Below are 25,106 nucleotides of genomic sequence, written 5' to 3' on the forward strand. Positions count from 1 at the left end.
TCCTGCTGAGAACCTGGAGTTTGCTGGGAAGCCAAAATCTTATGCAACTCCTGAGCCAAGCAGGGATAATCCTGTGCTTAGGAGGAAGTGCAAATCCGGCATGATCCGTGCTCTCCAGGGGCTCCCTGGGCAAAGGCAGAGCTGGGGAAGGTTTGTCCCCTCTGGGATCCCTCCTGTCCCCTCCTTTCTCCAGGAATCCTCCTGGCAGGGCAGGGCAGCAGAGGGGATGGGTCCAGCAGTGGTGCAAGCCCTGGCCAGGAGAAATTCCTGCAAAACAGAAGCCAGGCGTGTTGGGACACGTTAAAATATCCCCTGCAGCCAGGGATGTGTCTGACCACAGCAAGCAGGATCATCCTCCTCCTCCTCAGGGCAGCGTCTGGGCGATTATGAAGGCACAGCCGTGCCCAGCCAAGCCCATGGGGGCTGGTGTCCCATCCTGGGCAGGGACAGCTCAGGCTCTGCCATGCAGGAATGCTGCTGCACCTCTTCCCAGGGCCTGGCAAGGTCTGGGTCTCCCTGCCACACCCACAGCCCCCTGGGGAAGTCTGTCCCCAGGAAAAATCCCCCAGGTCTGAATCTCCTGCAGAGCTTCCAGAGCATAATAGGGATGCTGGGAGGATCCTGCTCACATGTAGGGATCACTCACTGGGAAAGGATCAGCCCATTCCTCCTCTCACAGGATAACAGGGCCAGCAGTGCCTGGATGAGACATCCTGGAGCTGTGGCAGCTCCTGCTGGGGGAACACACTGGGACAGAGGCTCCTTTATCTGTGTTTTTCCAGCCAAGCCACGAGGGAGCTGCCTCATCCCAAGGCCAGTGCCCAGGCTGGATCCAGCCAGGATCCTCCTCTGCACCAGCAGTGGCTTCTCCCAGGGAGAGGGACAGGCTTGGGACAACAACCCTAAATGCCACAGAGTTGGTGACACAAGAGATACAAAGTCCAGCTGCCAGCAGGATGCTGGCCCAGGGACTCCTGATCCAAGTCCCAGTTGGGCTCGTGGGGCAGGTTGGACAGACTGATAGACAGAGACAGAGCTGGGAGTTACAGAAATCTCACATGTGACTTCTGTTCCATTTTTACTGAGCAGAATGAAAAATTATTTTTTTCAAGGCAAGTAGAAAATTCAGAAATTATTAGTCCAAGGCACATATTCTAAAAAAATCTCTTTACATATGTACAACTTAATTATAAATATACATAGAAACAAAAGGTAAACGACAAGCAGATTAAAAAGTGCCAACACAAAGGTGTCAGGGAAGAAAACAGGGACTCATTAAAAATACAATCAGTAGGACAACGGCAGAATAATTTAGTTAAAAGATAACATTACATATTATTAACCCTGACAAAACACAGGATCGGGGCAGGGAAGGGATTTCTTGAAGGTGCTCTGTCTTTGCAGAGACTAGGGAGGGAGGATTGCATATATTTTAAAATTAAGGTCAAAGCCACCAGGTAAGGCTCTGGTGACAGCAGAGGGTGCCCAGCAGGGAATTCCCCCTCACTATTCCTGAGTTTAAACCTCTTTGAGCTGGGTTTTCCCGGCGTCCTTTTCCCTCATTGCTGAGAATTCAGCCCCAAGCGAGCAGTGCTTTAAATAGGGGAGGGTGTGGAGAAGGGGGAGCCTGGCTCTGCCTGGGCCTGGGGGAGGCTGCTGGGGTTGAGAGGAGCAGAGCTGGGGGACAGCAGCAGGGCTTTGGGGGGCACAGGGGGCTCCCCCATCTTTGGTGATCACTTTGAGGTAAGGAGGTGAAATGTGCCCCCAGTTTCAGGGATTGAGCCTGGCCTGGTGCTCAGAGGCAGGTGCCAGCTGGGGAGGGGGGGTAAGGACAGGCCCCCAAAACGAAATTCAGGGACCAGAGTGGTCTCAAACTGAGCCCACTTGTGTGGCACCAGGGCAGGTGTGACCTGAGGTGTCAGGGGTCAGCTCCTGCCACAGCCAGAGCACAAAGCTCCACAGACCCAGAGTGATTCCCAACACCAAACAGGGCACTGGGCCAGTCCCTGAGCCCTGGGGGACATGGGGGTGACACCACCAGGCACTGTGAAGCTCCAGCCCCCTCAAGACTGCCCTGTTAGGGCACAGAGGGGCTCTCTGAGCAAGGGCCACGTCAGCCAGGGATGGTCCCTGCCATTTTTAGGGAACGGCTGGATGCCCTCTGTCTGGGGAGGAGGCTGCAGGGGGTGGGGCAGTGCTTTGCAAAGCAGCCTTTGTTCTTTGGTATCAGTTTGCAGCAGAACAGCCAAACTGCAAATCCTGGGTGGTGACAGTGACACTGCACACCCTAAACAGTGACAATGACACTGCACAGCTTGGCTGGGCTGCCCTGACCCAGACCCTTGGACTGGGGTCCATGGCCTGGCCAAGGACAGTGGCAGGACCAGCGGGATGTCCAGGTGAAGGGACAACATGTGACAGCAGGAAACTGGCCAAAGCACGTCTGGTCACGGCGACCTGGTGAGGTTAAAGTGCAGGACAGGGGACATGTGTCCCTTCTGCTCTGGGGAATCCTGCTGGTCCTGGGTGGCTGAGCTCTGACAGACTCAAGCTCTGTCACCGTGGGGGTGCAGCCAGCTCTCACCCCTGCCACGGAGCTCAGGCAGCCCAAGGTCCCTTCCTGGGAAGGGCAGCACAGACAGTTTTGGATCTCTCACTACACCTGCTCAGACCTGCCAGAGGACACCTGAGCTCAGCATCTCCCAGCTCCTCTGGGACAACATTCCCTTCCCTTTCACCCCAGCCTGCCAGCACAGCCTCAGGGTCTGCAGCAGTGCTGGGGCAGCCCAAGCTGGGGGCTGGGCTCCCACCCTTCCCTAACTGACCAGCACGTGGTCAGTGGGTCATTCCAGAGCCTGGCCGTGGCCCTGCTGGGCTGGAGGGCCAGGGAAGGCTTGGACACTCAGTAGTCTGCAGGGGTGGGCAGAGGAGGGGTCTCCCTTCAATCCCACCTGGGCACTGACCTGTGAGCAGGACTCGCCCCAGCAGGACCCGCTCAGCTCCCCTGGGCACGTTCCATACAAACCTGTACATGCCTGACTGAATATCATATATAAATAAAATTCCCTTTAAGGAACTGCAGGCTTTTTCTTCCCTCAAAACCAGAGCGGGGTCAGTGGAAACCAGGAGAAAAGTCAGGGCTCCTCAACTCTCACCTCTGCACCAGAGGACACGGATCCACAGCAGCATTCCCAGCTGGCACTCAGAAGTCTGGGAAAGGCCCACTGAACTGGATCACACTCTGGCGTTCTGGGGGGAGCAGGTTCTCCTGGGAGGGCCCATTGAATGTCCTCAGCATGTCCTCCAGGATCTCTCTAAAATTGATATTCCCGTCTTGCTGGAGAAAATCCTCCTGTGGCTGCTGCAGGGGGGGCAGGGCAGGGGGCTCGTGCAGCGAGGGGCCAGGGGCTGTGCTGCCCTCCAGGCCAGGAGCAAGGCCAAAGCCACAGGGCAACCTGGGCTGGGGCTGGGGCTGGGGCTGCAGGGAGGGCTCTGAGGAGAAGCAGAGTGCTCTGGTCTCAGGGTTCAACACCACATCAGGAATGCTGTTGCTGGGAGGGCTGTAGGTCAAGTCCAGGATCTCGTCCTGGCACAGGGAGGGCAGGGGCAGCCCAGGCCCTGGCAGCATGTGCAGTGGCAGGGAGAAGGGTGAGCTCTGCTCCTGGGCCTGCTGCAGCCTGCTGTGCTTCCTCTTCACATCCTCGTCCATCTGCTTCAGCTCCTCCCTCACCCTGTGCACGCAGCTCTCCGGGATCTTTATCCCTGGGGGAGGAACAGACATCAGTGAAAGGCAGGACCTTTCACCCCGATCCAACAACACCTTATCTCCCCATTACACGTGCCTAAGTCAGACCAGAACTGTCATGTGATTAATTACCTCTGTCTTATTTATTAATTATTCTACCTCTGCCTTAGTTATTAAGTATTGTTGGCTAAAGAGCAGAAAACCTCCTTAGCCAACAATAAGCATTTGTCTTGATGTGAGAAAGGAAAATTAGTGACTGCTGAACACGTGCATTTTTACAACTATAAAAGAGCACTGTGACTTTCATGAAATCAGAAACCTCTTATACACTCTTTGAGTGTGTGGAGAATTCTCCTCTAGTTCTTCCTCAAATTACTTGCCCTAGGGATTGAGAGAAATTAAGGAGATTCTCTGCAAAATGCTGTAATTTGTTAGTAAGTGACACTGAGCCCTAATTTATATTATTTCCTTGCCAGCTGTAACATAGGCACCTTTACCTACCACTAGTGTTTCTTTTGTTTATCCTGTGTAATAAGTAAATCTCTTTATGTCTGTTTTCCTAGGCCTAATCAAATAAATAATTCACAGCCTGATCAGTCATTATTAAGAACTTGCAAGTGAGAGTGGGTTTTGGGGTGCTGTCTACTGCCAGAAACCTGTCAAAGGCAGGGACTGGTCTAAGCTCTCCCCTCTCCATTCATAACATCCCCACAGCTCTGTGGGAAGGGATGAGGCACTGTGGGGACAGAGGGAAAGGGCAGCAGCACTGCTGGGTCTGGCTCATCCAACTCCTTCCCACCAGCAGTGCTGAACTGTGTGCTGAACTTTTAGGAAGGGAATCCTGATGCTGGGCAGCTGGATCCCTCCCCCCTGCTCCCTTCATCCTGCTCCCCTTCCCAGCACTTCACCCACCAACTTGTTTCTTCTTCTCCTTGGTCTTGAGGCGCACGATCTGCAGGTAGCTGCTGCTGGTGATGTCTGCCATGACTCCAGCAATCCTGCTCCACACGCGCAGCAGGGCCCCACACAGCATGTAATAGTGCCTCAGGCGCATGCCCTGGAAGCATTCCTTCCCCTCCTGGATCAGCTTGCAGCTCTTGTTCCTTCAGGGACCATGGGACAAAACCACTGGAATTAGCACAGGTTCCCCACAGCCTCCCTCACTGCCACAGCTGGGGACCCCCAGAGTGGGAGGATGTGGCTTAATGGCTTTAAGCTGAAAGTGAGATTTAAATTGGATATTGGGAAGGAATTCCTCCCTGTGAAGGTGGTGAGGGCCTGGCACAGGCTGCCCAGAGAAGGTGTGGCTGCCCCATCCCCATTCCTTGGAAGTGCTCAAGGCCAGGCTGGATGAAGCAAACTTCAGGTGTCCCTGCCCATCCCTGCCGTGGAACTGGATGGGCTTCATTTAAGGTCCCTTCCAACCCAAACCATCCAGAGATTCTGTGGCAGGCTGTGGATGCAGCTGCCTTACCACACAGCATGGTTACAGTTCTTCAAGGAGAAGTGGTAGCTGCTCTCCCAGTGCTCCTTGGCTTCCTCGGGCAGCACCTGCAGCAGAACACTCAGCATTAGGAATTTTCCACTGTCCAGGATGAAGAGATGTGAAATCCAGGGCTGGGAGTCAGGACACCTAGTGCTACCACCAGCCACAACAGAGCCAGGAGGAGCTGTGACAGGGTTACAGTGTCCCTTCCAGCCTCCCCCAGCTCCCACACTGCAGGCTGCAGGTGCCACCTACCCGCCTGTATTTCTTCTGCAGGCTGTCCAGGCTCTCAGGCTGGCTTTGCTTCCCAATATTTGGCTTGTAGAGGATGAAGTTCTTCCCACGGCACTGCTCTGCCAGCAGACAGGTGTATTTGCTGCCTCGCACCTGTGGGGTGCAGCTGATGGGCACAGGCACAGCCTCCCTCCCCAGATTTCTCTAAACTAACCCCTTCCTGCCAGGGTGGAGGTCCTTGGAGGCATTTCCCAGCCCTGGTACAACCATGGCAGATTTCCTGCTGGAATCACCCCTGGCAAAGCCCAGGGACGTACCTTGTAGGAGAGGTAGAACCCATCGAGGGCTCCTGTCAGTTTGAGTGACTTCTCATAGGCTTCCTCCCACTTCAAGCCTCTGTCAACGCTGATCTGAACAGGGACACACAGGGGGATTTGTAACTCCAGGGGCAGGATAAGTGCCTCGGTGTCTGCCCACAAATCTCCCCTCAGAACAGCCTAGAACCAGGCAGAGACAGGTGCTCACCTTGTAGAACACAACCTGCCCATCCTGTGGGTGCCCTGGGGTCAGGAAAACCTCCTTGCTCTCCTCGTAGATCTCATCCACTCCTGGGGCTAAATCTGTGGAAGAACAGGCTGTTGTGAAGAACATCCTCCCAAAAGCACCTCCTTGGGGCTCAGGATCTCTGCTGGGTGGGGACTCTGCACTGGGAGGAACTGGAACCCCAGGGGGGCAGGAGGCAGAGCTGTGGCCACCCCTCCTTCTCCATACCAAGGATGCCCATGTCGTATTTGCCCTCCTTCTTGTCCTTCTCAATCAGGTAGTCAAAGGTGTCAGAAAAATACTGGAAGAGCATGTTCTGCTTGTCCACCTCCAGGCCCAGGATGCGGTTCAGGAATTTGGTGATGGAGCAGTCTGCAAGAGCACAGCAGGTCAGGGGATGTGGTGTAGCTGGGCATGGAACCCACCAGCCCCTCCCAAAGAGCCCCCCCAGCAGCCCCACCACGCTCCCTCTGAGAGGCCCAGTCCAAGGAAGCTCTTGTGAGGCAGCTGGGGGACCACAGGATCTGCAGGGCAATGGGATCTTCCCACAGGACCTTCCCCCCAAGGCAAACATCCTGCCCAGGGGCCCAGCAAACCCCACAGGCTCAGGGTGGCCATGACACCCCCATCTCTTCCATCTGCCCCTGCCCTGGGCAGGAGCCCCACACATACCCTTCTCCACGGAGACAGTGCCATACTTCATCTGGCTGCAGCAGATCCCCACGGAGATGAGCCCTTGCTTCATTTCTGGGATGGCAGAAGACATCTTTCAGATTTTGGGGTTAAGCCTCCCATCAGCATTCCTGCAGGACGGCTTCCCCTCCAGGAACTCAGCCCCTCCCCACGCCTGGCAGGGTGACATGTAAGCCAGCAACGCTTTCCCCTTTGTTTTCTCCCTCTGACCTCCTGCTTGGTTCTTGCAGCATCCCAAACCTGACACCAACCCACCCAGCAGGAACCCTGGTAACATTCTTACCACGGAAGAAGGCGTCCTCCCCTCTCTCGTAGCTCCTGGGCACAGGAACCCTGTTCTCCGTGTGGCTGAGGATGGTGGACAGGACCCTGTCCAGGGCTTTGGCCCCGTACTGTGGGAGGAGAGCAGGGTCACACAGTGGAGGAGAGCAGGGTCACACAGTGGGGAGAGCAGGGTCACACAGGGGAGGAGAGCAGGGTCACACAGTGGGGAGAGCAGGGTCACACAGTGGGGAGAGCAGGGTCACACAGGGGAGGAGAGCAGGGTCACACAGGGGGGAGAGCAGAGTCACACAGTGGGGAGAGCAGGGTCACACAGTGGGGAGAGCAGAGTCACACAGGGAGGAGAGCAGGGTCACACAGGGGAGGAGAGCAGGGTCACACAGGGGAGGAGAGTGGGGTCACACAGAGGAGGAGAGCAGAGTCACACAGTGGGGAGAGCAGGGTCACACAGGGGAGGAGAGCAGGGTCACACAGTGGGGAGAGCAGGGTCACACAGGGGAGGAGAGCAGGGTCACACAGGGGAGGAGAGCAGGGTCACACAGTGGGGAGAGCAGGGTCACACAGGGGAGGAGAGCAGGGTCACACAGGGGAGGAGAGCAGGGTCACACAGTGGGGAGAGCAGGGTCACACAGTGGGGAGAGTGGGGTCACACAGGGGAGGAGAGCAGGGTCACACAGGGGAGGAGAGTGGGGTCACACAGGGGAGGAGAGCAGGGTCACACAGGGGAGGAGAGCAGGGTCACACAGGGGAGGAGAGCAGGGTCACACAGGGGAGGAGAGCAGGGTCACACAGGGGAGGAGAGCAGGGTCACACAGTGGGGAGAGCAGGGTCACACAGGGGCGGAGAGTGGGGTCACACAGGGGAGGAGAGCGGGGTCACACAGAGGGGAGGGGGAGGAGAGTGGGGTCACACAGGGGGGAGGAGAGCAGAGTCACACAGTGGGGAGAGCAGGGTCACACAGTGGGGAGAGTGGGGTCACACAGGGGGGAGAGCAGGGTCACACAGGGGAGGAGAGTGGGGTCACACAGGGGAGGAGAGTGGGGTCACACAGAGGGGGAACAGACATGGGCACGGAGCTGGGGGGACACACACTGCTGAGTGTCACACACTGATGAGGGTGCCACACACTGCTGAGGGGACACTGCTGAGGGTGACACTGCTGAGGAGACACTGCCCCTCAGGCCACTCCCTGGGGACAGAGGACTGGCTGCCCTTCCCAGCCTCCCTCCCCATCTCCTCAGTGTGACCATGGCTCTGAGCCCGCAGCAGCTGGGAGCCAGGAGCTGGGTGCCAGGCTGGGCCCTGCCTGCAGATGCCAGCAATGATCCATCCTCCTGCCTCTGCCTCTGGGTCCCCCTCCAGCTCCTCCCACCCCTCTCACCACGCTGCCCCAGCCCAGCCCTGTCACCTTGTTCTCAAAGTTGTACTTGCTGAGGTCCCGGGACTCGGTGGCCCGTCGGTCCCCGTGAGTTAAGGCACCCTGGAAGGCAGAGGGAGCAAAAGGTTCTCACTCTGAGCTGCTGCAAAACAGCAGGGAAGGATGGCCAAAGGCATGTCCAGGAATGTGCCATGGGGAGGCAGTGTTCCACTGGAATACTGAGACTTCACCACTTGGGGATTTATCAGAAGTGAAGAAAATGAAACAGAGGCAAACTAAGTATTCTGTTAAGTATTTCGTCAGCTTTTTGGGAATAATATGGGTGTATGCTCCAGTAATAGTGGGAAAATTTCAGCATCTGGAAGTGGGTTCTTGCTTCCCTGAAATTCCTCCCAATGCCTTGGTTACATATTCTTGCTCACATCCTTTCCCAGATCCCAGGATGCTAAAACGCAGTCATTCCATGACATCCAGGGGTTACACAATCCCCCCAGTGCCAGTGGGAGCTCTGACCCAGAATCTCCCCAGAGGGAGTCAGAGCTGTGTTGGGATCACAGCTGATCTCTGCTGTGGGCACTCACCAGGCTCTCCAGGCGTTTTGCCACGATGGATGCAAACCTCCTCTCCCCTGCCAGCTCTGAGATGAGGAACACGTACTCGGGGGCAGAGACCTGGTTGGATCGGTGCGTTCGGCCTGTGGGGACAGGGATGGAAGGGGAGGTTGGGATGGCCTGTCTGGAATGGGAATGTAACCAGAAAAGCCACATAATGCCCACCCTTCTCACCCTGGGGAGCCCATCCAGGGCTGTGAACCCAGCTCTGCCAAGTCTCAGCAGCACCAGTGACTGTGCCTCTGTTCTTTTCCCCACAGAGATATCTCCTAAATGCACCTTGGGTCACCACCACACCTGACCCTCCCAGGGCTCATCCCACAGCCAGACCCATGCTCAGGGGAGGTGACAGTGCCCAGGGACACCCAGCCCTCACCAAACTGCTGGATGGCCCTGTCTGCACTCCAGGGCAGCTCCAGGGTCATGTGCACCCGGCGCTTCTGGTTCTTCACCCGTCTGTCTGCTTGGAGAGAGATCCCTGAGCTGGAGGCCTCTGAGATTATCGCTACGAGCTACGGGAGAGACAAGTGAGAGCAGAGTGAGGCTCCTAGACACGTGTTAAACAGCTCCAAGAAACAGCCCCAGGCACTACAGCAGCCCACAAAGGGATATGGGAGGCTTTGTCACCTTCGAGCAGGTGGAACCCACAGAGAGCTGCTGGCCTGGCAGGGCACAGCGAGGCACAGACACCCTCCCTGCCCTCCCCTCTCAGCACACTCAGTCCCAAGCCCAGCTCACCTTCTCCCCCTGCATGAAACGCTCCTTCTCCTTCAGGTTGACGTGGTCAATGGAGAGCCCCTGCTCGGCGCGGGACTCGAACTGGACGGAGCCGTCGCGCCGGCGCACCACGCGCCCCTTCCTGCCCGTCATCTGCACGAGGACAGGCTGCTGCAGCCTGGGCACCCACACAGCCCAGCAAGGCCATCCAGGCATTCCCAACAGCGTTTTCACGTTGCCAGAGAGAGGGAACCCACTGCCAGCAAGAACTTTCTTTTTTTCTCTCTATAGGCACAGGGTGCCCAGAGCAGCTATGGCTGCCCTACCCCTGGAAGTGTCCAAGGCCAGGCTGGATGGAGCTTGGAGCAACCTGGGACAGTGGAAGGTGTCCCTGCCCAGGGAGAGGGGTGGAATGAGATGATCTTTAAGGTCCCTTCCCACCCAAACCATTCCATGATTCTTTGCTGGCCCCTTTCCCTGTCACCCAGTGCCACCAAAATACTCTGACATTGGGAAGTACCTCAGCCACCTTCTCCGGGCCCCCAAAATAATCAATCAGCTCATCCAGGGTGTTGAGAGGTAGCTCTTTGCCCAGTGCTTTCACTTTTGCTAGGAGGTCCTGTTTCATCTTTTCGACCTTCAGCTCTCTCAGGCCGTGCAGCTCTTTCTGGGAAGGCAGCATGTGGAAACTACCTGCAATGTGAAAGGCAGGAGTTTAGATTCCCCTGGTAAGTGGACATGAGAGAGGGGGAAAAAGTTGTCCTAGAGGGTTTCTGGGGGCACTGTTGCTGGACAAAGGCACTATGACCTGCAGTAAATGCTGAGCATGAGCATCAATGAGTGAATTCCCTCTGAGTTTCCCCTTTCTGCTGGGGGAAAGAGCACACAGGGCAGATCCCTCCTGCTCCCTGATCTCAGCAGGTGAATGTGGATCCACCTCACAAGCCCAGGTGTGACCCCAAGGATAAAACCCAGCCAGGATCACAAGGCTGTCCCAAGCCTGCAGGGGCTCCTGCAGGACCCAGTGGCCCCTCCCCTGTGTCACTGTGTCACTGTGTCACTGTGTCACTCCCTGCTCACCCCTGTCCTCGCCAGTGCAGCCACTAAAGGTGTGATCCACGAAGATGACATCGTCTGTCTCCAGCAGGGACTCTGGGGAGGAGGTGAGGTCGCTGTCCAGCCCCATGTCCGAGTCAGTGCTGCTGTCATCGCTGATCTTGATGACGACCCCCGGGTCACAGGGGCCCCGCAGAGCCTTGGGGCAGCGTCCCCTCGGCCTCCCTGAGCCAGAGAGAGAGCCTGTCACAGCAGGGACCAGTGCAGGACACACAGAAACTGCTCAGAGAGAGGAGGAATCCCAAAAGAGCTGAGCCTGCCCCAAATGACAGTCTGACCTCAGAAACACACCTCTCTGGGCTGGGGGTGGCAGTCAGGGAGGGAGGCAGAGCAGGAAAGAGAAAGGAAGAGAGAGAAAGGAAGAGCAAGGCACTCCTGAGCAGGGCTGAAGTTGGCTGCACACATCAGGATGGGCACATGGCTGGCTCTAAGCAGTGCCAGCTCCTCAGGGAAGGAATCTCAGGGGATTGCCCCCAGAGGAGTGTGCAGGACACAGGGAAGCACTGGTGTTTTGGGACACTGCTTCCAAGCACAGCACAATGTGCCCCCTGTGCACAAGAGGGTTCATGGATCAGCTCTCACAGGCTGCTGCACCATCTGCCAGTGCTGCTGCCCCCTCTTCCCCCTGTTCCACTGGAGGAGAAATCCCAATACTCTTCTTACCTGCAGCCACAACAAATAATTCAGCAAGGAAATTATTTTTTACCTCAGGACAGCTGCTATGCTCTAAGTAAGGAGTTGTGGAGGCCCCTCCTTGCTGCAGGAGGGGTTCAGACACCAGCCAGGCCTTGTGCCATCTGCCCCCAGTGTGGGTTGAGGGGAAGGGTCAGGGCAGGGGCAGTGGGGCAGAGGGAGGAAAGGAGGAGATGACCCAGAGCTGCTGTCCTCTGGATGAGGGAGCAATGGGAGATGTGCAGGAGTGCAAACCAAAACCAGGGAGAGCAGCAAAAAGCATGAAGAGGGGAGAATGGCAAAAGGCAGAGAAGCTGAGTGGCTGTGGGGGAGCAGCAGGGCAAGAGGCAGGGGCTGGGCTGGGAGTGAGGGAGCTCTTACGTTTTCTTTTAATGCCAGTTCCTTTTTCTCTCTTTCTTTTGGTTGAAGGAAAGTGCTTCTGAATTAGTGATAGAAAGACGCCTCTGAAAGTAAGATGTAAAATTTATTCCAGCTACCAGCAACACGTGCTGGTTATCACATCCCAATGTGTGTTTGGGATAACCCCACATTCCATGGAGGAGAGGACAATCCACCCCATCCATGGCCACCACCTTGGGCTCACCAGCCTTGGTACAAGGTGGCTCTTGGACCTGCAGGTCCTTTATATAGCAAGCAAAAAGGAGTTTTAAATGGGAATCACTACACTGGGAAGCTGTTCCACCAAAAATCCAGTCAGTCCCAGTGTCCCAGCCCCTCTCTATGCCCTGAGAGCACAGACCACTATCAGGTCATCCAAAAAATGTGCTCCACCAAAGTCCTCCCACTCCCTGGCTGTGGGCCTGCTTCCCACAAAACCAAGGGACAGAACATGGATCTGTAGTGGTTCCAAGTGAATGGAAGGAAAAAAAAAAAAGTCAGAAAAGGTGAAAATCAAAGGTTTCTGTGGACAGTTCTGCAAATCAAAGAGCAAATGTTTAAATGCTGACTGTGTGGATGAACCCCTTAGGGCAATGGGGTGGTACTGATGGAGTTCTGCTTGGAAAAAAAAAATGACAAAACCCCAAAACCAGTTGCAAGCAACAGGTGAGAGGATGGACATGACAACTCCCTCGGGTGAGAAAAGGGAGATTTGGGAACTGGGGAGGGAGCTCCAGGACCCTTGGTGAGAGGGGCTGAAGGGGACAGTGACCACACTGCTCCCCAGAGGGACAGAGCTCTGTGAGTGCAGTTATGTGACACCAGGAATGACTCCTTGTCCTTGGGTGTGCTGGGGTGACCCAATGACCACTCACCCTGGAGCCTCCCAGCTGTGAAATTCCACTCATTTCCCGTACTCACCCTCCCCATCTCCCTGAAAACAGAGCCCTGGCCTGGAATCCACTCACAGGACCATGTTTATTTTTAACCCCATTTCTCGGCATCTTTAAACTGCTCCTTCCCAGCACACTCCCCTCCAGAAATCCCCCAAAGTGCTGGAACATCAGGACACACATTTGGCAGCTGAGCAGATGCCAGGAGACACTCAGTGATCTGGCCAGGGCTGTGGAACACAGAGCTCCTGCCCCTGGGAGTGGGGACAATTCACACAGAGTGGGACCCCTGACAGACCCCTCCTCCTGAACACTCAGCCAGGGCCACGCTGTCCCCTAGACTGGAGCTCTGTGACATGGAAACCAATCCAAGGGGCCAAATCACCCAAGGAGCTGCCAGACCTGCCCTGTCCACTATCACCAAACTGCATTTGGTTTTCAGAAATGGGCTGAGGAGGACCCAGATCAACCCAAACCCCGACCAACAAGGGAGGAAAGCTCAGCCTAACCCAGCCTCATGCTGCCTTGGGCATCTCTCACTGCTCCCACCTGCAGAGAAGTCACTTGGAAGAAAACAGCTCTGTAGAACAGAGGAAACCCAACCCACATCCCAGGTTTCTGTCCCCTGTCATGCAGGAACAGCCACATCCAGGGATGGGCTGGGGTTTGGAAGCTGCAGGAAGGAGAGGGAGCAGGAGCCTCACTCTCTGCTGAACGGGTAGCACAAGTCCTGCTGCTGGCTCACTCCTGGCTCTCCTGTTAGCTGGGAACAATGGCCACACAGCCAGGACACTGTGAGTTAAAATCCAACACTGGTGGATCTAAACTCCTCAGATCACTCCTCTCTCCCTCTGCTCCACTGGCACCACCTCACAGCATCATCCCAGTGTCTGCCATCACAGTAAACTCTCTTGCTCACTTCTGCCTCTCTTTCTGCCAATTCTTTTATGTGAGTATGGAATGGGATCAAGCTTTTCCTTTAAGTCTGTGAGAGACTTCAAAATCCAGGATGTAGCTCATAGAGTCCCACTGAGGATACAGTGCCTCAAGAACCCACCTCAGTGTCCCCTCTGTGGTGACATCAAACTGCATTTGAAGACCTGCCAGTGATCTTTGCCCCAGGGCAGAGCTTCCCTCCAGCCTCCCACGCACCCCACAAAAGAAAACAGGGATTTTAACTCACTCTGCAGCAGAGACAAAGCAGTTGAGGTGCCCATCGTTCTCATCCAGAACCTCCCTGGTGCGAGCCTCCCCCGTGGACTGCAGGCCGATGACAATGCACTGTGGGGACACCAGGGATGGGGACATGAGGGATGGCACAGGGAGGTGCCAGGGCAGCTGCACTGCCACAGGCTCGAGGCATTTCCCAGGCTCAGGTACCTCCCCTTGGCCCCTGTTCCAGGCAAATCCATAGCAGGGCTCCTGAGCAAGAATCATTTCCCAAATCTTTCAGCATCAGCTGTGCTGACCCCACAGAGGGGGACCCTGAGCACAGAACCTCACTGACTGTGCTAGGAATTTCTGGTTAAAATCTTCAAGGTACACCCAGACAGAAGAAAGGACAGAGCTGTACTTGAGGTGAAGGGTTTGGTTCCTCTTCTAGAATTGCAGATTTACAGATTGGTTTGGGTTGGAAGGACTTAAAGATCATCTCACTCCAACCCAGGGACAACTTCACTAGACCAGGCTGCTCCAAGCCCCATCCAACCAGGCCCTCAACACTTCCAGCTTGGACACAACTCAGAATCCTCTCCCAGCCCAGCCACACAAACAACAGGCAACACCTCAGGAGACCAGACCACCTTAACTCCCCAGCACCATTCACTGGGAATATTCTCAGAAATATTCTCAGAAACCCAGACGCTGCCCTTCACTCTGGAGAGAAATCCAGCCTTAAAGAGGTTTGGACTGGCTGCCAAGCCGAGCAATGATTAACTCCCTTTGGTTGCAGACTGCACAAAAGCTCAGGTGGGGCTGTGGGTGCTGCTGCCATACCTTGTCCCTGTCCAGCTCCTCCTGGGCCAGCTGCACGAGGCGCCGCACCTTGGCGGCGATGCAGAGGTACTTGAAGAAGCGCTGGTGAGCCGACCAGAACTGACCCCACAGCGACTTCCGAGACTCCAGCCCGATGCAGTCAGCTGCCTGCTGGAACACCATCAGGGCCTCTGCCCACTGCAGGGAATGCCAGGAATGAGTTAATGTAATTCCTACTGTCATTCCTGCCGTGCAGGAGGTGATCAGAACAGTCTGAGCGCTGATAATCTGATTTAGAATCAGTCTGCATTGGGCTGAATGAACACTGGTCATCCTCTCCATCAGCACGATGCAGGTTTGATTTGCAAATATGAGAGTTCCAAATAGAAGCAAAAAAGTCTTAAGTTCTTTTATTACCACCGCTGAGCATTGTGTACTTCTCTTCCTTCCTACATTTGAGGTCATGGCCACATTCAGGGGCCTCACACCCTCCCACACACCAGTGGCTGTGCCCAAAGCATGGTCAGACCTCAGCCGCCCACTACGAGGGGCCCAGCTCACCAGCTTGGCTGCCTTGTCGTAGACAGCCTTGTACTTCTCGTCCAGAGGGATCTCCTCAATCCTGAAGGTCACCCCAGTGAAGCTGAGCTGCCGAGCAATGTACATCCCACTGACCTTCATGTCCATGGCCACGATCTCCATGGCGCCGACTCCCCTGGCAGAGAACGACAGTTGTGGGACCCACCTCAGAACCCCAGCTGTGAACCCCAGTCATGAACCTCAGCTCAGATCCCAGCTGTGAACCCCAGTCATGAACCTCAGCTCTGAACCCCAGCTGTGAAATCCCAGCTGTGAACCCCAATCATGAACCTCAGCTCTGAACCCCAGCTGTGAACCCCAGTCATGAACCCCAGCTCTGAACCCCAGCTGTGAAATCCCAGCTGTGGAACCCCAGCTGTGAACCCCAGCTTTGGAATCCCAGCTCTGAGCCCTAGCAGTGGAACCCCAGTTTTGAATCCCAGTTTTGAACCCCAGCTGTGAAACCTAGCGCTGAGACCCAGCTGTGAAATCCCAGCTGTGGAACCCCAGTTGTTAACCTCAGCTCTGAACCCCAGCTGTGGAACCCCAGCTATGAGCCCCAGTTCTGACCTCCAACTGTGGAACCATAGTTATGAACCTCATCTCTGAGCCCCAGCTGTGGGTCCAGGTTTGGAACTCCAGTTTTGACTCCCAGCTGTGAAATCCCAGCTGTGGAATCCCAGTTGCTAACCTCAGCTCTGAACCCCAGCTATGAGCCTCAGCTCTGACCCCCAGCTTTGAACACCAGCTGTGGAACCTCAGTTTTGAACCCCAGCTCTGAACTCCAGCTCTGACCCCCAGCTGTGAAATCCCAGCTGTAGAACCCCAGTTGTGAACCTCAGTTTTGAACCCCAGCTCTGAACTCCAGCTGTGAAATCCCAGCTGTAGAACCCCAGTTTTGAACCCCAGCTCTGAACTCCAGCTGTGAAATCCCAGCTGTGGAGCCCCAGTTGTGAACCTCAGCTCTGAGCCCCAGCTGTGGGACCCTCCCTCTACCCTGGAGCAGCACAGGGCAGGTGCCTCTGCAGAAGCAGCCCCACCCCAGCTCCTGCTGCCCACCCCATCCTCAGGCACTGCAGCATTCCCACACCTGGCCCCCACCTGCACAGGGCTGCCCAGCACTCACCTCTTCTCAATGGCGTGCAGGAACTCATCGAAGGCTCGGAACGGGGTTCCCTCCCCCCAGATCCCCAGGCGGCTCATGTAAATCATGTTTTTTGGCTCTGAGGCACCTGTTGGGACAGGAATCACTGTCAGCAAACCCCCAGCACTTGGGAATAGTTGTGACTCAAGTGAAGAGAACTCTGAAGAGGGTGTCGTTTGCCATTGTGCCTTTGGAGATCTTTACAAACATTGCCCTCCCCACATTCACCAAGCAGCTGGAACAGCTGGCCAGGAACAAGTTAAACTGGAGAGAAATTAATCTGACCTGCCAAAAAGTCACAAGTAACATCAGTGATGGGGCTTGGGGCAGATCTCAGCACCCTGAGCTCCTCTCTAGCCCTGCAGCAGCACTGGCCTCTCCTTACAGGATCTCACACACACTCACACCTCAGGGTGCCCCTTGGGTCAGAGGGGAGCTGTGCCACTCTCAAACCCACACTGTGGGCAGAGCAGCTCACCTGTGGCACTGGCATAGACAACCCTGGCTCGAGGCAGCTTGTTCTGCAGGTCCAGCACTGCTTTGCCCATTTTGGTAGAGCTGGCGTTTTTGGCTTTGTGGCATTCATCAAACACAATCTGGAGGGGAGTGTCAGTTAAGGAAAAAGGATCTATTTTCAACCTGAGGATGGGAACAGACAGAAAGCAGAGCCCAGACTCCTCCAAGCAACTGAACAATCTGTCCCAGTATCCACAGGATTGACTCATGGTCACACATGGAATCTGCTGGGTTTGCCCAGCCCTGTGCTCTTCAGACCCAAAGTCATCCACCCCTCCCTCTCCCTTCACCTCCAAGGTGTGTCCTGTAATACTGAGGGAGAGGAATGCTGAAAAGGTTAATCCCAGCTGCTTCTTCCACCCCTCCTCTTAACTGCATCCTGGGAGGAGGAGATCTGAGTGTGGGGGATTCCTGTCTCCTGCAGGCACTGGGCTGCTCCCCATGACTTCACATGGCCTCAAGCTCTTTGTTCCCTGCTGAAGCACAGTCACAAGCAGCAGTTCCTCTCTCTGTTTTTTGTCTCTTGCTTTTTTTAAGGATACAACTCCCTCAAAGTTTTCCCTGCACCACTCCAAAATCTGTTTTAAGCGTGTCCTGTGCTGTCCCCCGGCCTGGCTTTCACCGATCAGCGCCGAGTAGGTGGCAAAGAGGACTCCTTCTGAGGTAGCTGTGTCACCGTATTTAATCTGCAGGAAGAAGAGCAGGAGCACACACACACACACTGGGATTGTCTCCCAGCAGGTCACACCCATCCCTGCCCACATTCCGTGTGCAGCAGCCGTGCAGGACACACATTCCTGCTCGAAGAACAAATCCCAGCCCGAGCTCAGAACAGGCAAAAAGCTGTTGGTAGCTGATGTGCTCAGCATTTGTGTTTGACACTGAAATGTGGTGATGACAGGGACTGTAAATGCCTGGAGAAGTGCCCCAGCCAATGTGTCAGCACATCTGGAAGCCTGCAGTGGACTGTGAGGACACAGATTTTCTGGCAAAAAAAGTGCTTCCTCTTTTGTAAGCAACAGTTTAGAGTCTTTAATTGCTTTGTCCCTTCCTGTCTGTTTTAATTCCTTCTAGAAAATCATTCTCTCTTTGACCATGTGAGATTGTTGCCTGTCTTGTTGCCATGGGTCTCACATGTAATGAAATACAAGGTAGGGGGAAAAACCCTGGTCCCAAGCTGAAGAAAGTTCAATTTGAAGTCTTTTGGGGCTGAAAACAAATTTCATTTCAATCTTTTAGTGGAGTACATTCAGAGGTGTCAAACACCTGTGGTTTCTATGGACTTTGTAAGAGCTGGTTGTTCAATACCATTAAAACCAGAGGAGAGGATTTGAGTGAACTGGGAGACACTGGGCAGAGCCACAACCACAGGCCACAAGAGACACCAGTCTGGGCATCTCTGAGAAGAGATTTCATGAACCAGCACTGGGAAAGGCTGGCCCAGGACAGGAGAACATATCTCACAGAGCTGTTCTCTCCACAGGATTCCTTAATAATGGTGAAGAAGTTCCAGCTCTGCTGTATTTGCTGTTGCCTGCTGACACTTCCCACTCCCTGCAGGGAACAGCTCTGTGCTCCCTGTGCAGCTCCACAATAAAAATAGCTGGAGCCCCGAGTGGGAAGAGCTGGCTGGGAGGAGGGAACAGAGGCTCTGCTGCTGCCTGAGCCTTGTCCTGCTTGTTTGTGCTCCCAGAGCCCCCAACTGCTCCCTGGGTCCCAGAGCAGCAGTGCAGCTCCTCTCCTACCTTGTTCAGAGCATGCACAGGAATGTGGGAGGCCTCGATGTCCTTCAGGTCTCTCTCAGCATCGTACTTGAGATCGTTGGAGACGCTGAACCTGTGAGGGAGATGTGCAGGGGTTATCTCCTCCTCCTCCTGGGGCTGGTTATCTCCCCCTGCAGCTGGGGCTGGCTATGTCCCCGGGGAGTCAGAGCACATGGTGATTAACAGCTCTGGTGATTAACAGCTCTGAATAAAGCAGGAGGAGCTGTGCAAAGTTCTCACATCTCCCACTGCACACACACCCCAATGTGAGAGCTGACAGCCTGTCTGCCCCTTGGCACAGGCTGTGATCTGCAGCAATGCCCCATATTCCTGCCTCTGCACCCAGGAAGCCCAGGAGCAATCCAGGGACTCCTCCACAAGTGCAGGGAGAGCAGGGCCAGGCTTGGCATCTCACCCCAAGGAGCACAAAACCTGCTATTTCACAGTGACTCATTCTCCATCCCTGCTGCAGGGGGAATATTCCCATTTCACAGGCAGCAGTCAGGCACTAAGAGGTGGAAACGACTTACCCAAGGCCACAGCATGACTCAACTCTAAAGCCAACATCAGCACTAAAGAATTCCTTACTTCCAGATCCAAACTAACTCCAAGGTCTTACGGGAAACGAGGAAAAAAAAAAAAAACCAACAGCTTACCACAGAGCTTTTTTCCTCCCTTTAAGATAATTTTCAAAGATGATGCCTGCAACAGTCCTGCCCTTCCCGACTCCAGCACCATCCCCGATCAGGAACCCAGCTCGCTGCCCACTGGGCAGTAAAACTTCATGTTGCTGCAAAATCCAGAACAGAAATGAAGATTAAACAAGATTTGCCTTTGCTAAGAGCTTGGATGTGAGCATCACTTAACCCTTTCATACATCCCACGGATGCACGTGCACAGCTCAGCCAAAACATGGCAGGAAAGGTCAGGGGTCATGATCAAGCTCACAAGTTCATGGAAAAGCCCCCCCCAAATGTAAAACTCTCTGCAAGAAAAGTCCAGGGTTCTTGCATCTTTGGGAAACAGACCCCAGCTTCAAATAATCCTTCAAAAGGCATTTAAAATGCCAAAGGAGTTTCATAACCCAAATTACAGATATTTTAACACATGTGGACACCTGTCCCTGCAAGAGACATTTTCCTCCAGGTGTGGGACACCTGAGGTGCAGGAGGTACCTGGCAGGCATAGATGATGGCTTCCAGCTGCAGGGCAGACAGGGAGCCTTTGTCAGCCACGGAGTGGGGCAGGGAAAGCTCGTAGGTGATGTCAGGTGGGGGGACGCTGGACAGGGTGCTTGTCTCAACCACCAGGTCAGGATGGTGCTTCCCAATCTTGGCTAAATGACAAGAGAACACAGGTCAGTCAAGGTCTTTACTCCCAGGGGCACCTCAGAGCTCATCATGCAGCTGGAGCTCAGGGCACTGTAGAGCTCTCCTAGAAACCACAAGCCTGGGAGGTGCCACAGCAAACACACAATTAAATTAGGTTGGTCCACAATGGAGTGAACAGCAATTCCCAAGGCAACACTCACACTTTGAAGGGATATATTCTGCATAGGTCTCTGTCTGCCCCAACTCTTCTGTTTCTTCCTCCTCACCTTCATCTTCCTCCTCTGCAGGAGCCTGAGACTGAAGAAAACAGGATTGATCCAACATTAATGTTCTTGCTGAGCTACAACTGCCACTGAAACCATCCCCCAAAGCCACAACCCCCCTAAACACAATCCATCTCTTTAAGGAAAGCCATCAGTGCGAGCCCCCAGAGGCTGTAAGAGCTGCCCAGTGCCTGCTTCCCATCAAACTGGGGAAAGATGTTTGCACCAGTTCTGGCATGGGCTGTGGGGTCATGTGAACCCTGCCCAACCTGCCCTGAGCAGGCAGCTGGCCCAGCTTTACAGCCAGCACTGTGCCCACAGCAGAGAGCAAAGTCCTGGGAGCCCAAAGTGTCCCCAAAGTTTCCTTCTGGGAAATGCAACACACTGTGCCTGTCTGAGTTACTTGTCTCACTCCCTCTGAAGGGAAAAGGTCAGAACTGCTTTCCAGAGTAGTGGGATGTCACCAGGAGCATCCCACTGAGGCCAGTGTGGCTCTCACCTGGTAGCTGATGAGGAGAGGGGTGTTGGGGACAGCAGGAACGTGGTCACTGGAGCTGTTCAGGCCAGGGAATGGTGTGCTGGGTGAGAACAGCTGCAACACAGAGAGTGCAGGTGAGGAAAGGCAAACAGGGAGATGCACCAACAAAGATCCCTGCACACTGTGATCCCTGGACCAGGAGAGAGCTCTCAAGACACTCCACAAGGAGAGAGAGCTCCCAAAATACTCCATGCTGAGGAGATCCTTCATCTGCTCCCACACAAACAAATTCACCCTGGAATTTCCCGACAGACAGCAAGGTCAGGCCAGCAGCTCATGGCATCCAAGGCACTCAGCAGCTCCAGGAGCAGCACTACTCCAAGTTTTCTGTGCAGAGTGCCAGCTCAATGACAGACCCATGCTCCACCAGCAGCAGAGATGGGAAGTTCTTAGGCATAAACACTCCTATTTTTAAAAAAAATTTAAGAAAAATAAAAAGAAGAAGAAAGAAAAAACCCACCCTCCATTCCTGGAAGCCTGAGTCAGAATTACCAGAAGGAAGCTGGACAGAAGAACTGTTTTCAGTGCCAGCAAATCTGGAGAGCAGGTGAAACATCCCCACCTACAAATCCAAGCTCAGTTTGGTCTTGGACAGGAGAAAGGCCAGGAGCTGCTGGAAGGGCAGGATGTGTTCTTGCAGCTCCAGCAGCAGGAAGGGAATGCAAGGCTGAGTTTGCATCACAAAAATCCCCAAAGTACAAACCTCTGCTATCCTGACCCAGCTTTGGCACTCAGCATTCCACCTTGGGAATTGCAGAGGAAACAACAGGAGCCTTGGCTGTTCAGAGCATTTGAAAACCACCCACACAGGTGAGAATGTGCTGTGAGGGCCAGAGCAGGTGGGAGCAGGAGCTGCAGTGGGAGATGGATCATTCACCTGCACAATTCCTGCCTTTCCTACCCTCCCTCACCTCCTGGTTTGATTTTCTCCTCCCTCTGTGCTAAGGACATCCAGAGAAGAGGAACTCAGATCCGTGAGAGCACAGGGCTGGAAGGAGAGAGACTGACAATTGCACAATCACAGCCTTGCCCTCACTCCACTTTTTTCCTCTCTGCATTATTCTCCATTTTGTCCCACCTTGCTGTGACTTCCCTGGGAAGGGAATCAGTCCCACGTGGCTGCCAAGCCAACCTCCCTCTGTGTAAATCCCTCTCCTGGGTTCTGAGCTGGGAGAAGGCTGCTTCACATACTGGGAATGAGCAACCAAAAAACTGCATCAGCAGCTCACAAATTCCAGTCACAGCCTTCCAAGGCTGGGCTGTTCTTCCCAGCCTTAAAAACACTGGGAATGTGTGAGATGGATGACAGAAAACACAATGTATGACAGGGACTATTTTTAAAAGGTTATTTCACAACTCCATTACAATCAAAGCTGTTTTGTCTGCTGCTCCTGCAAATATTTCACAGGGTGGCAGCTCTTCCCTCTCTGCCCATTCCTGAGTGATAAACAGAGCCAGCAAATTGGATACAGCTCCTTTCCTTGGGATAGCAGCTCTCTCCACAGGCACAGGGAGGCAGTTCTATGTCCAGCCCTTTCCACTCTGACCCCAAACCACCTCCAGCTTCAGCACTGGGCACCTCAATCCAGGGATTCTCAGCAAGAATGTTTATTTTTAAAGAGCACAAAGCTGTTCCTGTACCTGGGATCTTTCCCCCAGCTTGTCCCATGCATCAGATCTGTGAGAAACTGATGCTCCTGCTCTGTCTGGGTCTGTGAGACAAAAATTCTGGAAAAACTACACTCCTGATAACCCAGCAGCAGGCTGTGGGTCAGAGCTGGCTGCACAGCCACAGCTGAGGGATGTCCTGGATCACAGGAATCAGGATGTAATGTGACTGATGTTCCACCACTGTTGCTTAGTGACTGCTCTGGCTGCTCAAAAGCCAAAATTCCTGCAATTCTATGGAAAACTACAGTGGTTTGGTGATGTGGGGAGGGACAAGATAATCTAAGCTGCTGATAGCCCACACCAATGTGCAGAAGCCAGTGGTGAGTCAATCTGACAGTTCTTTCACCCTGTGCCCCAGCACATGGTTCCACTTCCATGCAAAAATGAAACCAAAATGTCCTGTCCAGGATTCACCCCACTGACACCACCTCAGCAAACGTTACAAATGTTTGCTAAAAAATAGCCCAAAAAAGCAGCAACCCCTCCCCAACTGCCTCAGCAAACACAAGTGAGATAACATTTAAAATTAGCTGGAGATTCCTTTCCAAAGGAAGTCGTTTATAAATGAAATTCCAAGGAGTTAATTGGGCTTATCTGAGCCCAAGAGCTCAGCAGGACACAAGGGGCGAGGGCAGGATGTGAGGAGCAGCATGGGACACAAGGGACAGGGACAAGGAACTGCACAGGGACAAGGGCTCTGCTGGAGATCCTGCTGTGCTCACACGAGTCAGTCTCACACAGAACATTTATTTCTCCTTTGTTTCCTTCATGCTGGATTTAGAACAGCATTTCCCAGTAAGTTTTTGTTGTGCACTCCACAGACACAGAACTCCAGGATTTTCTAGGCATTGAATGTCTCAACCAGAGTTCCCATGTTTGGAAAGAGGCCACCACAGAATCATTTCTGCAGGAATTTGGGCTTCTACATAAAAACCCAACAATAATATGAGAACAGGAGCAATGTGGCACGTGGCTCCTCTCTCCTGGGGGATGCATCTGCTCTCCAGCATTTTTAACCATCCAATCTGCAAGCCTGGGATGTCTGCAGCCATTTCTTGTGTTCCAATAGCTCAGCTCTCTTCCTGCTGCCTCAAACTGCAAGTTCCAACTGGTCCAAGGCTTGCACAGGGAAGCACAGTTAGAGACACTGAGCACAGCAGAGCCTCAAAATGCAGCAGTGACTCCCCTAGTTGCCTCCTGGGGTAGTCACTTGGGGTGTTTTTCCCTCATTCTTCCTAAGAGAGTGACCTCCAGTGGAAATGTGAGGCACAAATGGACAGCATTTGTGCTGCCAATTGTGCCACAAATGGCACTGCAAGAGCTGAGACCCAGACCCAGGGGATGTGGATGATGTGGCTCCAGCAGCCTCCAGAGCCAGCTGGTGCCTGTGGTGCCCATGTCAGTCCCCAGCAGAGGCAGAGCAGAGAGCAGAAGGCTGGTGAAAATGCCCAAAAATCAATCAGGTGATGGGGAAGGACTGCAGGGAGCTGCCACACCCCAGAAAACTCTGTGATGTAAAAGCTTGCAGGGACTTGGACTCACAAAGTAAACACAAACGGTGAGTCTGAAGTTGAGACAGTTATTTAGTCATTGTTACTGAACTATTTGCCCTGGTGAGCAAACAAAAGGTGCTGCTGCAGGGGGGAGTTAATGATCCGTGTCAGGATGGTTTTTCTGGAGTCCATCCCTTCACCACTCCTGAGCAGCCTGGACCTGCTGAATATTTTAGGGATAGATCCTCCTCAGCTGCCAGGAGAAAGAGCTACTGCCTGCTCTGCACTCTGGAAGAATCCCTCTGAGAGGGGATTCCTCCTGCTCCCAGCAGACTGAACACTCCATCCATTCCCTCCTCCATAACATCACCACACCTCAAACTCCACTGAAGGAACTGGGTTGGTTTCTTAATTCCTCGGTAAAACCCCCACGGGATGGAGCCTGAGGTAGCTCCAGCCTGCTGGGAGGATGGGAAAGGAGCAGCCCTACCTCGATCTGGCTCTGCTGCGGGGTGCTGACATCCCAGAGTGTTGGCACGTGGCTCAGGCTGTCGGCGGGCAGGAAATCCTTGGGGTCCGCGATGTCCGAGAGCGAATCCGCGGGGGACGAGAACAGGGAGTTGTTCTTGGAGAGCTCATCGAGGTAAGAAGAATCCTGGAACAGAAGCACAGCCGTGGTTGGAGGAGGCAAGATGAGATCAGAGAGCTCCATCCTCACTCAGCCAGCAGGTTCTGATTTCTTGCTGCTCAATGAGCAGCTGTGCTACTCTGCACTCCACAGATCCCAGAACTGAGGACATGCTCTGTGCTGCTGTTTGAAAATGTTTCTTGAGAAAGGAGGAAAAGCCCTGGCCAGGAGTGTGGGCACACAGTCAAAGCTGACTTGGGCTGTGCACATCCCTGCACCACAGACTGGAAGAGAGAGGAGCATTCGAGGACGCATCGCTCAACTTCACTTTGAGCTTGATTAAAAACAGGCTGGTGAGGGGTGCAAAGGCTTCAGCTTGACCAAAAAGGTCTCAAGGATTTCATTCAAGTGCAGGGGCCCCCAGAGACACAGCTACA

The 25,106-nt window shown here is 54.2% G+C and overlaps 1 protein-coding gene across 4 annotated transcripts in view; it reads right to left on the bottom strand.

Annotated features, from left to right (window-relative positions):
- Nucleotides 1–1,037: 1,037 nt before the first annotated feature.
- Nucleotides 1,038–25,106, bottom strand: part of SBNO2 (strawberry notch homolog 2) — a 47,298-nt gene continuing 23,229 nt past the window's right edge. For all 4 annotated transcript variants that reach the window (XM_056512423.1, XM_056512424.1, XM_056512425.1 and 1 more), the window contains 28 exons: nucleotides 24,532–24,696; nucleotides 20,839–20,931; nucleotides 20,277–20,373; nucleotides 19,921–20,081; nucleotides 19,402–19,535; nucleotides 18,728–18,818; nucleotides 17,525–17,668; nucleotides 16,945–17,062; nucleotides 16,449–16,554; nucleotides 15,305–15,458; nucleotides 14,765–14,941; nucleotides 13,953–14,050; nucleotides 11,859–11,941; nucleotides 10,770–10,970; nucleotides 10,210–10,382; nucleotides 9,711–9,842; nucleotides 9,349–9,484; nucleotides 8,943–9,055; nucleotides 8,392–8,463; nucleotides 6,985–7,093; nucleotides 6,681–6,755; nucleotides 6,237–6,380; nucleotides 5,991–6,085; nucleotides 5,783–5,875; nucleotides 5,487–5,618; nucleotides 5,220–5,296; nucleotides 4,658–4,848; nucleotides 1,038–3,762 (listed from right to left, as the gene is read on the bottom strand). In XM_056512423.1, the coding sequence (XP_056368398.1) occupies nucleotides 3,203–3,762; nucleotides 4,658–4,848; nucleotides 5,220–5,296; nucleotides 5,487–5,618; nucleotides 5,783–5,875; nucleotides 5,991–6,085; nucleotides 6,237–6,380; nucleotides 6,681–6,755; nucleotides 6,985–7,093; nucleotides 8,392–8,463; nucleotides 8,943–9,055; nucleotides 9,349–9,484; nucleotides 9,711–9,842; nucleotides 10,210–10,382; nucleotides 10,770–10,970; nucleotides 11,859–11,941; nucleotides 13,953–14,050; nucleotides 14,765–14,941; nucleotides 15,305–15,458; nucleotides 16,449–16,554; nucleotides 16,945–17,062; nucleotides 17,525–17,668; nucleotides 18,728–18,818; nucleotides 19,402–19,535; nucleotides 19,921–20,081; nucleotides 20,277–20,373; nucleotides 20,839–20,931; nucleotides 24,532–24,696 (3,924 nt within the window). In that variant the 3' untranslated portion in view covers nucleotides 1,038–3,202. The remainder of the gene's footprint in view (nucleotides 3,763–4,657; nucleotides 4,849–5,219; nucleotides 5,297–5,486; nucleotides 5,619–5,782; nucleotides 5,876–5,990; nucleotides 6,086–6,236; nucleotides 6,381–6,680; nucleotides 6,756–6,984; nucleotides 7,094–8,391; nucleotides 8,464–8,942; nucleotides 9,056–9,348; nucleotides 9,485–9,710; nucleotides 9,843–10,209; nucleotides 10,383–10,769; nucleotides 10,971–11,858; nucleotides 11,942–13,952; nucleotides 14,051–14,764; nucleotides 14,942–15,304; nucleotides 15,459–16,448; nucleotides 16,555–16,944; nucleotides 17,063–17,524; nucleotides 17,669–18,727; nucleotides 18,819–19,401; nucleotides 19,536–19,920; nucleotides 20,082–20,276; nucleotides 20,374–20,838; nucleotides 20,932–24,531; nucleotides 24,697–25,106) is intronic.

This window comes from Oenanthe melanoleuca, chromosome 28 (genome assembly GCF_029582105.1).
Source record: "Oenanthe melanoleuca isolate GR-GAL-2019-014 chromosome 28, OMel1.0, whole genome shotgun sequence".
NCBI classification, from domain to species: Eukaryota; Metazoa; Chordata; class Aves; order Passeriformes; family Muscicapidae; genus Oenanthe; species Oenanthe melanoleuca.